Genomic DNA, 14059 nt, shown 5'->3' on the forward strand with positions numbered 1-14059 from the left:
GAAATTCACTGAGATTTTTTATTAAAATAAAAATAAAGAAACGAAAATAAGTCACTTTATAATGATGACGGCTACTCCTTTTGAAGTTGTAGGAGCATTAACAATAAAAACGTTGAGAGATAAGAAGAAACTCCCTCTTGCATCTATGTAAGAACAGCTATTCAGAAAGGCCGCTCACCTTCGCGAAAGCGAGAGAGATGGTACCCATTCAACCAGGGAATGACACGCCGATCTATAAATAAAACGTGGGCCGGTATTCAGAAAGGAATTCTTAGGTTAGAGTGCTTTCTGAGAAAAGATAACGACCACGTGTGACCGAGAACTTCACAGCAGCGAAGAAAGCTGGTGAACGACAAGCAGTTCTCACGAAAAAAAAAAAAGCTTTGTGAATTGGGTTCTGAAAATTTACCACAAATGCCCAAAGTATAGCCATTATTAGGTCACGCACTCGACATTATAACCAAAAAAAGAGTAAATGTCCGAATAATGAATATTCGAGTGGATTTCTGAGAAAAAGGCAGCCCAGGCGGTTTAGCATAGGGGTTTTCTTCGCTGACTGTTCAGAGTGAGGTTAGGAGAGGGCCTGCCTTCCAAGCAAGGCACGTGAGCCCGGATTTTATAGGACTGATCGAGTTGCGTGAAAATAGCTCTGTTGTTGAATAACCAACTATTTTAATGAGCTACATTATTGATAGACGTGGCCCCACGCTCTTCCATGCATAATTAAGTTAACATCTGCTCTTGGTAGCGGAGAAACCGCAAACGTGTAAGGCGTATTTGGCAGCAGAAATCACGAAAAACAAAGGGCACTGCACCAGGAATCACAAGACAATCATAAGTGTTTTGACTGTTATGACAGGTAACAGGCAGGCGGACAATGTAACGAATTTATTTATGCTTTTGGGCGAATGGTGCCTAGGCACACTGCAATGACGATGAAGTACGCATTAGCAGAGTATGCGGAATAACCATTGTGTAACGTGCGACAGCAGTCGTAGATGGTGCTATGATATCCGCAAGTAGCAATATTCACTCTATGGAAAGCGGCGTCAAGGTTACAGATAGCCCGCAAGTGCAGGCTACCTGTGACGTCTAGATGAGGGCAAAAATAGAAACGAGCAGCATACGAAACAGCTTACGAGGAAGCGCGGTTTCACCCGTCGAGGGCGCTTTGCCGAGCCATTCCGCTTAGGGTATTTTTTTGCAAGGCGCACTCGAGCGAAGAATCAAAGGAGCAAAGGCTGTTTTATGAGAATTCTAAATGGCGCGCTACTCACTATGCGCATGGAGCCTCGCAGCGGCGCTTGTTGTCGGGGCAAATTTTATGCCCCCTGTGTACAGTTCAAATTCGGAACCCATTGTGAGCACCAACACGGGTCTTGTCGTAGGAAAGCGAATGAAGATGAAGGAAGCAAATGTGGACGCATTCCTCGGTATACCGTACGCCACAGCTCCTACCAGTCACCTGCGCTTCGAAAGACCGCGACCGCCCGCAGCCTGGAATGCAACGTACAGAGCCACAACGATGCCGTCTCCTTGTTGGCAGACTACGCTGCGCCTGCTTGACGGCGCGCCTCTCGACTACTACTCCAGCGCTTCCGAAGACTGCCTTTACGTAAATGTCTGGAGACAGTCTTCAATTTGTTCTGGTTCGACAGGATGCGAGGCCAAGAGACCCGTAATCGTGTTCATCCATGGCGGGGGATTCACATGGGGCGACTCGGCGCTGTTCGTTTATGATATGGCGAACTTTGTCTCCCTGTCAGACGTCGTGTTCGTCACCTTCAACTACAGGCTGAGCATCCTGGGCTTCCTGTCCTTAGAAAGACCAGAATTTCCCGGCAACTTGGGCCTTTGGGACCAGAACCTAGTGCTGAAATGGGTGCGCGCCAATATCGCAAGCTTTGGTGGTGACCCGGACGAAGTGACGCTCATGGGTCAAAGCGCCGGCGGTATTAGTGTGGCTCTACACGCCGTGTCCCCGCATAGCCAAGGACTGTTCAAGCGAGCCGTCATGATGAGCGGTGCACCACTGTCAATGATTCTTGGCTCTTCGCACAGGGGCGAAGGGAAGTTCGTAAACATCGTAAGTACCTTGGGCTGTTACGACTTCAAAAGAACCCTGGACGACCAGCTTCGTGACGCAGTGGCGTGCTTAAAAAGATTAGACGCCCATTTCATTTTCAAGACACTGGAAGGTGAAGACCCTATGGTGCAAGTGTTCGTGCCTACGTTCGGCGACGATTTTTTCCCTGAGAGCCCATTTTCGGAAGATACATGGAAGAATATTCCCGTCAAGGAAATTTTACTCGGAAATGTGTTAAACGAGGGAACACTGCTTTTGGACAATTTAGAATACGCATCTCCGCGATTTCGTGCGATACTGTCTACAGACTACAGACTTGCCATTACGCTGGCTATGCAGCCCATGTTTGGCATATCCGTGTCACAGGCGAGGCACATAGTCGAAGCGTACTTTGGAGATCCGGAAATTGAGCACACTCAGCACCAAGTCAGAAAGCTATACAGCGAGCTGCTGGGAGATGCTGTATTTGACTGTCCCGTTCAACTTATGAGCGAATTAACGTCTAAGCAAGGAATGAAAACGTATCGTTATTTATTCGCTCACCGCGGATCGTACAGCTTTTGGCCGGAGTGGATGGGCGTCGCTCACTCAGAAGAAACTATGTACATGCTCGGATCGCTCCCGTTCTTGAATGACACTGCCCACAAAATTGAAGCAATGGCAGAAGTAGCAGCTGAGATGATGATGTCGAAGAACTACACGACCCAAGAAGAGAAGATGATGGAACATATCGTCAGCGCTGTTTCCTGCTTTGCCAAGGCTGGGTAAGCTGTCAATCAATCAATCAATCAATCAATCAATCAATCAATCAATCAATCAATCAATCAATCAATCAATCAATCAATCAATCAATCAATCAATCAATCAATCAATCAATCAATCAATCAATCAATTAATTGATTGATTGATTTAGCGATTTTCTTTGAATTTATCAACGGTATTTGTAAAGAAAGCAGGCACAGCTGGGGAGTTTATTTGTCAGTTTACTTGATCATTTTTCCCTCTTCAGGTCGTCATTTCTTAGTTTTGAGGCAGACAATGCCACTTCGTTCCAAAATTTCTCCTTTAAATCCTGAGCCGGAGTGTATTCTGCAATACTGCCTGACAATTATCGTTTAAGCAGGTCATGAGTCTCGTCCTCCTTCATCAGTGCGCAGATTGTTCGACCTAGAAGCTCGGGTATATGACGCGTGAGCTGATTCTCTGACCTTGGTATTGCAGAACAAGTCAAACTGCCCTTATTCTCTGCACGCACTGGCCTTCTTTCTCCGCAGTTTCTGTTTTTCCGGTCACGAAGCCTGCATTCTTAGCATGGTAACTTCTCAAAGGGACTGAAAGCTGAGCCAGCCTGAACGGCTTAAATTTTTGGCGAGGAAAAGCGCAAGAAACACATCAAGGCGACCGTGAAAAAGCCATACACAGGCATTTATGTTTAGGTGCGTTTGTTTCGTCGTCTCTGCGTCTTTCTTGCACCTCTCTTCAGCCGCACAAACAACTTTCACACAGTGGGCAATTTCACATATGTAGGCAGTCGTCACTTCTTAAGTAGTTATATTACGATAACAGACGCGGAGTTTGAAGGTTTTCGTAATTTTGTTTTCTTACCGAAAGTTAACGTCGACTGCAGTAAAATTTTCCGGTCGAGTCACAGGCAACTGCGGCGCTACGCATCATGTTATGGTACGTATATATGACAAGTGGCATAGAGGTTGTCTGATAACGGCTTCGGTAGCGTTTCTTTAGTACAGCTCTGCCTCCAGGCCCTGAGAATAACAACGAAAATATTGAAGCCCACGCAGCTGTTAACACTACTTGACGGAAAAGTTGTGATGGTTACTTTAATTGTGAAAAGGGGCCCTATTGCAAAAGTTGGTCTGCCTAGTGTAAGAACGTGAAAATAATTGAAGGTGTAAGTTAGAAAAAATACCAAGCACCTCACTTGCACTAAATAGGGTGTAGCATATGATTCACAGAAGACATTGAACCTGAACTAAATGTGCAAAGGAATTGTGTTATTTCTAGCAACCAGAACTTGCTTCAAGGCGACGCTAATAGCGTGGTTACTTCTCACTCTGTGTGAATGATGAGGAATCCAGGCGATGGCAGTAACAAGATATCAAGCACTTTAATATGTAGCATTTGCAGCTTTCAGTTCTACATACAGCGTGTGGAGTTTCGTAACGAAATCGGCAACGATGAAAAAGGATAGGCTACTCACACAGGCCATCGGTTCGCACTACATTTGGACTGCCATAATGCAAATTTGCTGCACATGTTCCCACAGTGTCACATGTACGACAACCAAGCCATGGCATCCAGTCATCACTGTGTGAAACAAATTCCAATGAAGCAGCATTCGTTGCAGATACCGTGCTGAGCACGCCTGCATCGTCTGTACCGGGTGTCCCTATTTATTTATTTTTTTTTATTTATTTATTTGTTTTACCCTCAGGGTACCTTACAGCACATTACAGAGGGGATGGGCAATCGTACATGAACATATTAGTCTCATAATAGGCAAGCTATAATTGAGAAAACAACACGGGTTAAGCAATATAGCAGCAATACAAAAGCAAGTAGGCACATAATTACAATAATATATACAATAAATATATAATACAACACGCAGAAATACAATGAAGTGAATGGAGTTACACAATTGTTAAAGACCAGCTAATCAACTGCTAAGGCATTTTTAAAACATATGGGGTCACGGATGCCCGTTGTAGACCTAGGAAGCTAGTTCCAATCTCTTGCAGTCTTAGCAAAAATGACAATGAATGGGTAACTGTGTTACTTTTGGGAACGTTAAACTTCCGACGGGGACCGAGGCGCACTGATATGAAAGGTGCGGCATCTATCAACAATAAAAACAGATATGGTTTATGATAGTAATTCTTACATAAAAGGCAGACGCGAATATTGCCTGCGAATGGCAAGTGAAAGAAGTTGTAATGATGCTTTCATGGAAGTTAAGCTGGCTGTTCTGAGGAAATTAGACAAGATAAAACGGGCGGTGCGGTTTTGTATCGCCTTGATGTACTGGGTTAATGTCATATGGCGGGGCGGGGGGGTACCACAGTGCTGACGCATATTCAAGCTGTGGCCGAACGTATGCAGTGTATAAAAATAGTTTAGCGGAAGATGGCAGTGTAAAAAGTTAGTTCGGAAATAACCTAGAGTGCGGTTGGCTTTAGATTTCATATGTTCTTTATCCCAAGATAAGTTGTTGGTTATATGGACACCTACGTACTTGTATGATGCTACTTATTCTAATGGTTGGTTATTTATGAGACAGGAAGGATGTGCAATGCTAGCTCGAGAAATTCGCATGGCCTTGCGTTTACTGATATTGAATTCTATGTGCCAGCTACGGCATCACTCGTGCAGTGTTGAATGGGCACAAACAAAATTTAAAAAAAATCAAAGAGCTCCGGAGAAATCGTACCGACTGTACAGTAGCGGCAGTCGTGTGTACTTACAGCCACAATTTTTTTCATGACGAAGTATTATTTAATTAATTGCTTAAAATTTGTGAACTTCCTAATTATCCGTTGAATCGCAAACATGTCAATTAAAATGTTGTAGGGCACGTTAAATAACCCCTGTATCCAGCATTTATTTCGTTCTGAAGTGTCCTGATTGTTTTTTGGATGAAATAACAAAAGCCCGCGAAATACGCGAAATATCAAATAGATGTGCGTTCATGCGCTGCTACTCAAGCGCTTCCAAGCAACCTTTCAAAGATATACGGACGCATTCATTTATCGCTGCATCGTATAAGGCTTCGTCGTGTAGGATGGCTCAAGAGGTTTCGCTACCTAACTAGCGTTGTGCGACAAGCGTCCGCCTCTGAGGACCCAAGAATGCTGTGCTCGATCGTGAGGCACTCGGGATAGCTTTAACCTTCGCGTATCATGAAACAAAGGTACAAAAAATCAACCAATGTTAAAAAAATACAGTGCACAAAAGAGCACGAAAAAGAAAGGCAGATCTCGGGAGAACAGAAAAAGAGATACTCAGGAGTTTATTTCAATAAATAATAGTCCAGAAGCACGTAAGGCGTCTCAGCCGCACACGAAGAAACATCCAAAGGCGCAACTGGTATAACCATCTGCCTTTTCAGTCTTTTGAACTCCGAAAAAGAGGCAGAACAAGCAGTTGTAGCAAGCTTTTTTTATGTAAGGACAGGGTGAGATCATGAAAGTGAGTTAAACAGTCACATTTTAAACCAGTCTTGAGCGTTTATTTTCCACTGCCACTTATAGCACGTGCTCAAACAGGTCACCGTCTGAAGCAATACAGAACTTGCTTCTTTCCAACACTTGTGCTGTTGCAGCTTTGACCAAATGACGACGTTGTGATCTCGCGGCACACTGCTTATTTTTGCCTTTATGGCGTCCGGTGTGGCAGTCTCGCTGCTATGCACGCGATCTTTCACGTAGCCGCACAAGAACAAAGAAGTCCAGCGGTGTCATGTCCGGCGACTTTGCAGGCCAGGGTACAGGTCCGTGCCGGCCAATCTATTGTTCAGGAAAAAGCTTGTAGAGTCACGCTCGAGACTGACCACCACTATGCGCAGGAACCCCATCGTGTTGAAAACATATGTTCCGAAGGTGCGCAAGTGGAACGTTGTAACAAACGTCGTTCATGGAGCTCTCTTGTATGTCGTTGACGTAGCGTTGCGTCGTTAGTGTGTTGTCAAAAGAGATGGGTCCGATGGTGATGCCATCAAAAATACCGCACCACGCATTAAACAACCACTAGTATTGGTGTCGTGTTTGTGCCAGCTGGTAGGGTTTCCTATCATTCCAGAAGTGCGCGTTGTGAAGATCAACTTGTGCGTTTCTCGAGAAATTAGCCTCATCCGTCCAAAACACCTGCGTGAGAAAGTGAAACATTTCGTGAAAATCCAATTGACAAAGTGAAGTATGCTTTCAAGATTTCCGCTTTTAAGTTCTTGATGAAGGTGTGGTACGTGTGCTGCATATAATGTTTTTTTTTAATCTCCTCCATATTGGATGGCCTCGAAGTTCCCGCCTCGGCACTGGTGTCGCGCACGCTACTGTGAGAGTTAGCAGCAAAGGATGCCAAAACATCCGTTTCCGCTTTTTAAACTACCATCGCAGTCCTGTGTCACTTTCCTGTGAAGCTACCTGTCTCCCAAGGGACTTCGTACGTTCTAAGTATTGTTGACGGACTAACGCGTCCTCCACAAGGCCACGTCCGAAATAGCTTGGCTACGTTCCTCTTCTTACCGTGCGCCACCCCCCGAGCCAGGATCATTTTAGCCTTCTGATCATTCATGAAGGGCATGACTGCTTTCTTGAAGAGCAGGTCACTGGCGTTGTACCGTTGAGATCTCCCGTTATTATCTACGCACTGACACGTCAAGCAAAAATGATTTACGTAATCGACAGCAGCATACGCTGGCCGTACAGATCCGCCAAAACGCATCAGATGGACATATATCGTGCGCAAGGTTTGTTTCTATTGTTAAAGGGAACACAATGAACATGCGTTCCAGGCGCGCCAATTTACAGAACAAGATTAGTGCGAAAAATTACAGTCCCAGGTGCGGCGTAACGGTTTCTCGGCTTCGAAATCATCCCCCCCCCCCCTTACGGCTTCGCTATGCTTATCAATGCGTCAGCGGCGTGTTCCCATGGTACAGCGATCATCACATAGCGTGAAGCCCTGTATCGAGCTGCCGCCGTTAGTAAAGCCGTGTATCTGCGGCTATTCACTTGGGAGCGCTTGAGTAGCGGCGGGCGAGAGCGTATCTATTTAGTATTTTGGATGTTTCGCACGCTCTTGTTTTTTCGCGGAAAAACAAATGAGGCGAAGCTGAGCAGGAAAGAAATGTTGATTCGGGTTGAGGCGCCCTACAACTCTGTAATTGATATGTTTGCGATTCAAGCAATAATTAAAGAGCTCATTAATAAATGCAATTAATGAATTAATACTTTGCGATGAACATGTACTGGCTGCAAATACACACGACTACAGCTACTATGCAGTCAGCACGATTCCTCTAGAGCTCTTGGGTTTTCTTTTTTAAATCTTCGTCCAAGTTAACTGGGGCAGCCGGTATATTGAATTAGCTATGTAAAAGAGGCATTAACCGCAAATCACAAAACATTAGTAAGGTTCAAGTTTGCAACTGTTATTCAGCGACGTTCAGTGAGTTTTACGGTTGTTTCGTATTTTGTACCCGCATTTATACCCTGACATTCAGAATCGGGTCTTAACTCGACGCATTTCTTGGCTCTACCGAATGCACGACAGCGCCGCCTTCAGACTTGAGTACTGACTGCCCTGAAACGCTCTCTTCATTTGTTCGAACCGTGAAGAGTCTTCGCACTAACAGCTTTTATGGAAAGTCAATTGTCTTCCTATAGATGCTGAGAGCCAAGTGGGTACGACATTTTAGTTCGAAAACTGCTCTGGAATGTTGTGGACGCGCGGTGACAAGCTGCAGTGGAGATGATCATCTTTGTGGAGTCAAAACGGCTGTCGAGTAAAGAATCGCTTCAGAGTACGGGGCTTAGATACGTTTTCCTCTTGAAGCCCGACTACGTGTTCCCCAACATGACGGTGCGTGAACAAAATCACCATGCGGAAAAATAAGGAAATAAATTGGGCTTTTAAAATTTTTCAATTGCTTGTAGCAGTCAATAAGTAAGTTTGCGACACCGTGCCAAATTCAGTGCCTATACTCTGCTGGGATACTCATACCATGCAATGCCGTGCTTTCGATCCTTGGCGCCCCGTCATATGAAGCAAAACAGCCATTTAGTATCTGCTCTGTTCAAATCGCATCTCAGGGGTTCATTAAGCGCATTGAATGCGCCTGTGTATTTGCGCTTTACCAACATAAAACAGGTGTTGACTAAAGTTTATTTACCTGCAGAACAATGGAGAGCTGGGAGAGTTGCAACAATTTTGGAATACTAAAGACAGCGCAAACAGGATAGTCGAGGGTAACCACCGTGTTGTTTCGCTCACCGTACGTTCTCGTTTTTACGCTGATTCTAGTCTTCGGAAAAAGTTTATTTAGAACTAATTCTGTCTTAGGGAGCGAGAGATACTAAGACGCCCAAAGCTATAGTTGCAACATCTTATCGTTTACCCTCGCCGGCCACAAACTATTCTAGAACGAGAGAGAGAGAGAGAGCAAGGACAGGAAAGGCACGGAGGTCAATCAGACGAGCACTCGGTTTGCTACCCTACACTGGGGGAGAGGAAAAGGGGAATAGAAAGAGGAAAAGAGGGAGAGAGAGAGCCCTCAGCTCTACAACGATGTATCTTGGAAAAGCATGCATCTGGTGGGTTGGGAGAAAAAAAACGCATGAGCCTCACTAAAGAGTCTATCCTTCCAGCCTTATGAAATATTCGTGAATACCTCGTGGTTGCTAGATCGTATAATTCACGGGAACAGCAAAGCATAAATTAAAACGATGCCAACGAAAAATAGCTGAAGTGCAAATTCGCTGAGGTTATTTCCCCAGTTGTTAAATCCAGTCGTTAAAGATGTTTTGAAGGTCCCACGTTAGCAAACGCAGAAACCGAAATCATTCCGAGATCGAAAGACGCTGCTTCGAACGATTATCTTGCTACAGGCACTTTTTTGAACATGCAGAATTGTTCGGTTACTTCACTACTCTTAAGCTACAACTTCATTGAAGGCTCCTTCACAAAAATAACAAGTGTTACGTAGCCCAGCGTCACTATACCGCTTTCCTTTATCACTATCACTATTACGACTATCACTATAGACTTTCCTTAATCACCGTTCCACTCCTGTAAATGCCCTTTGCTAGACCGACATCACCACTAAATACTAAGTAATAAATAAATAAATAAATAAATAAATAAATAAATAAATAAATAAATAAATAAATAAATAAATGTTGCCGCCAGCCGTGCAAGTGAGCATACTGGTAATAGAGACGCTAAACAATAATTTTTTAAGAAAGAGCGCTACGCAAAGGAAATGACAACGAAAGAAACTCTCTGAGCTTCGTCATTTGCTATATTTCAGATTCGTGGCATTCGTGCTTATCAAAAAGTGTTTTGCTACAAACTCGCCGAACTTCCCCTTCGCTAATGCCCAGTAGGCAAAGGCAACAGACTGAAAATACTCCATGCTCGGATAGGTAAGTTATGATATAAACCGGTCTTGCTTGCTCGACGAAGCTAGCGTACTACTGTTAATCAACGTGAGCGTACTTAATTGCAAACAGGAACAGCTATGCCAGCGAAATTTACATGAAAGCCTGGCAGACTGCCATGTCGCCGAATGCATAAAAACACGGCATGCGTCTTCAACCATCGTCAGCATCTATATCAGGTGCTCAGTACTTCTGACATTTTAAGTATACATAAATATTGCTTCACGAGCCGAGAATACGACTGTACGATGTCTCGGTAGGCTTGATCTTACACATTAAGAGATGTCCACATAAATAAAATTATTGTACGATACAAATGGCCACTTCAGGATGTTTCATTTTGTTGTCTAGGACTACATAGATACTTTAGGTGTGCTGTAAACAATTCACCTACAAATGAATACACACTTTGCAGAAAGTAACACTCCCACAATTTCGTTTCTATGGACTTCATAACCCTCGATGTACGGTGAAAGCGTGGCTGTACATGTGCTCTTGCGCACCTGCAATGCTCACTCCTCTCAAGAGCACTCATGTCGTGCCAGTTGAGAGGGCAAAAATAAATATATAAAGTAAGTCGCAGAACTACGTCTTTTCATACTCTAGAATGTGTTTTTTATATATTTATTTAATTATGTATTTATTTAAATACCTTACACACCAGAAGTATAGGCATATGAAAGCATACATTCAGAAAAGATGCCAAGAACCTGGTTTAAGAGCATCCTGTGAATTCCATTTAGCAGATCGCCCATTCACCAAGAGCATTTTAGCGAATGCGTTCGTTTGATGCTCTTGATCCTGGGGCGCACTGTTATTAGAGCCTATCAGCTGTCGGTGCCCCTCATGATTTACCGATGTGAACTCACATCGGTCGTTCCAAGAGCACCGTACATTTGTTTTCTGTTTTGAGCATTGAAATGCTTTCAGCTCCCGTTGTCTGCGACCTTCAAGTGACCTTGAGCCAAAAGCCAGAGCCATTATCTGGGCATGTTGCTGACAAGGAAATTTATTCACCCGTAGGCACGCTTACAACTGTGGTATGAACGAAAAGTACAATGAGGTACAGCACATGTACCTCATAAACTTGATGTACTTGATACTTATGTAAACTTGATACTTGATGTAAACAAAACTTGATGTAAATACTTGATGTAAACAAAACAGATTAGTAAATGAAATAACAAATGGTGTCAGCTTGACACTGGCTTTGCTACACACAACAACAACAACAACTAAACTCATTACAGCGTCCACGCAAAAGCATTATTGTCAGCCTCGAATTTATTAAAGGTACCCGGGGCACATACAGATACAGTGTCAACTGAGGCAACAGAATTGAGCTTTAATCTGGCTGTAGAGAGACTTTGCCTCGGAAGACGGTTATGTACTGTGTAGACCAGCGGCGAAGAAACTCGGCTTCACTAAGTTTGAACAACTGTTCTTCAAGATGACCCCATACTATCACCCGTAATTTTCGCATTCTGGGGTACATTGCTCTATTTGACTGCCGAGATCGTTCTGCGATGTTGCGGAAGCACCACAAAACCTAGCTAGCGCTGTAGTAGACGAGACTGGCAAACAGATCTCGGTACTGTGGTGGCCGCACGATGGATATTCCAAACATTCTTGCAACTAGCTTCCAGAAGGTGCGTGCTACAACGCAGTCCTTTACTACATGCGCGTTGGTTTCTGTTTGTGCGCAATATATGCACTTATCATTCGCTACCATATGCCAGCGTTCAAGCCTGTCTCTTGTAGGTAGAATGCCCCACTGATATTGCCAATGAAAATCCTTCACTTGAGAGGGCAAATCAGGTGAAAGCACGGCTGTCCATGTTTGTGCAGTAGCTGTCCGTGGAGGTACAGCTGTCTCACACAACATTTCACAAAGCCTGGAAACTGGTGTCGCACGCCACATTGTAATTCTTAGTTGTACAAGCTGGCTTTGCAAGCGCGCAGCCGCCGCATACTGCGGTTGCGAGAACGAAATGAAATCATCCGGGCAACCAGTCAAAACTTAAGAAAATGCGGTCTCTGGCCCCCAACCCTTTGTGTAGGACCGCATCACGTACGCTAATTACTGCTCAAACAAGTTACAAAAATATTGTTTCCGAGTTCTTCCTAATGTTTGTACACACTATCACTTAAGCTGTAACTTCTGGTACGCTGACCTTTTATTTGTCCAATAGCGACGTTCAAAAGGCACCTACAGGGCACCAGACACTTCATTGTCATCTTTTGGCGCTGAGACAGGGTTGCCTATGCTCTTTTGAACGCCAGCGGCCCGTGATTCCTGCGGCGCGGGTTTCGCGTCGTCTCGAGAGATGGCGCCACGCTGCGTGGCATCTCCTCCAGGCGCATTTCTTCTAGCTGGGCACTGGAGGCATAGCGCTTAAGAGGAAGCTTTAGCTCGGGTCCAACTCCGACGCGGCCTATTCAAATACATGTAAAACGCAAAAAAAGTTTTTCTGAGATAAGCCTTGCACCGATTTCAATGAAATTTTTTGCAGTTAGGATTGAAAGTTAAATTCTAGTGACTATTGGAAGCGGAATTTCGATTTAGGGCTGGAATTTCGTTAAAAAGATTTTCAAATATTCGACCACTAGAAAGAAATAGAAGCACGAAATTTACAAATTCATAACTCTGCATCAAGAACTGACATCGCGGTTCTGTAAACGGCTTCCATTAGATCATTCAAAGCGGACAAATTCAATATGTCATTTTACATCTTATTTGAATTTGTTACGTTGGTTACAAGGGTTTTGCAAAAGCTGTATTTCCATATTACTAATCTTTTTATATTCATGTGTAACATATCAGTTTTGTCCACTTTAGGTGTACTATTAGATTCAATTCACCGAATTGTATTATCATTTTTCGTTGTTGAGTCAGTGAGTTGTACACTTGATGGTTTCATTTCTTGAAAATTTTCGATTTTTGCAAATTTTTAATAAACATCGACAACCTAACTTAAAAGTTAGAAACCAACAGTCACTAGACTAAGTTTTTCTTTAAAATGCAACAAACCTCCTCAAATTTGGTGCAGTGGTTGCCGAAAAAACGAATTCTCCTTTTAAATGTATTTACATAGGAGCACCCGAGTTAATGCTTCCTCTTAAGCGTCACGTACAAAGACAGACATGGAAATCCATGTGTCTCTGTCTGAGCTCGCGTCACTTAAACGCTAGTATTTCAATATATTAAGCATTGAAATACATAGCCTTTCTGTTTTGAAGCATATGCTAGCGTTTATTGCCAAATGCGCGAAATTGGGAAACCAGACACCACACTAGAAGAGACACACAGAAAGATTGCACTCTATTTTTCAGTGTGTCTCTTGTTTTGTAGTGTCCGGTTTCTCAGTTTTGCGCATTTGGCAATCAGTAATTGGAGCAAGCCAACTGGCACCTAAATACATTTTAATTAATGCGGGTATTCCTGCGCGTTTTCGTGCCAGTAACCGCCAGATTCATTATTGACAGGACCACATGTTTCGGAATGTCTAGTGCTTGATATACTGGAGAATCGTTCGTGATTAGAATAGAAAGTTCTAGGTCACTGTTCCCGCAGAAATTCTGCACTGAAGGCTATATTTGAGCTGCTGAGTTCTCTGAGGTCAGATCTACGGCCTACATAACTAACTTTAAGAACCCAGCCTGGTACCACTAGATTGTGCATGAGATTAACTTTGTGTTCCTCTCTCTTTTCATTTCTATACTCTTAACCAGTCTTTTCGTACAGGATACCCAACACCACCATTGGTTAACTCCCTGCATTTCTATACGCCCTTTACGC

General features: G+C 43.7%; 1 protein-coding gene across 1 annotated transcript; it reads left to right on the plus strand.

Moving 5' to 3' along the window:
- Positions 1-1261: 1261 nt before the first annotated feature.
- Positions 1262-2854, plus strand: LOC142582149 (acetylcholinesterase-like). Its single transcript, XM_075691546.1, has one exon. It carries the CDS (start codon positions 1262-1264, stop codon positions 2852-2854), a length of 1593 nt encoding a protein of 530 aa, XP_075547661.1.
- The last annotated feature ends 11205 nt before the right edge of the window (positions 2855-14059 follow it).

The sequence above is a fragment of the Dermacentor variabilis genome, chromosome 5 (assembly GCF_050947875.1).
Source record: "Dermacentor variabilis isolate Ectoservices chromosome 5, ASM5094787v1, whole genome shotgun sequence".
Taxonomy (NCBI): domain Eukaryota; kingdom Metazoa; phylum Arthropoda; class Arachnida; order Ixodida; family Ixodidae; genus Dermacentor; species Dermacentor variabilis.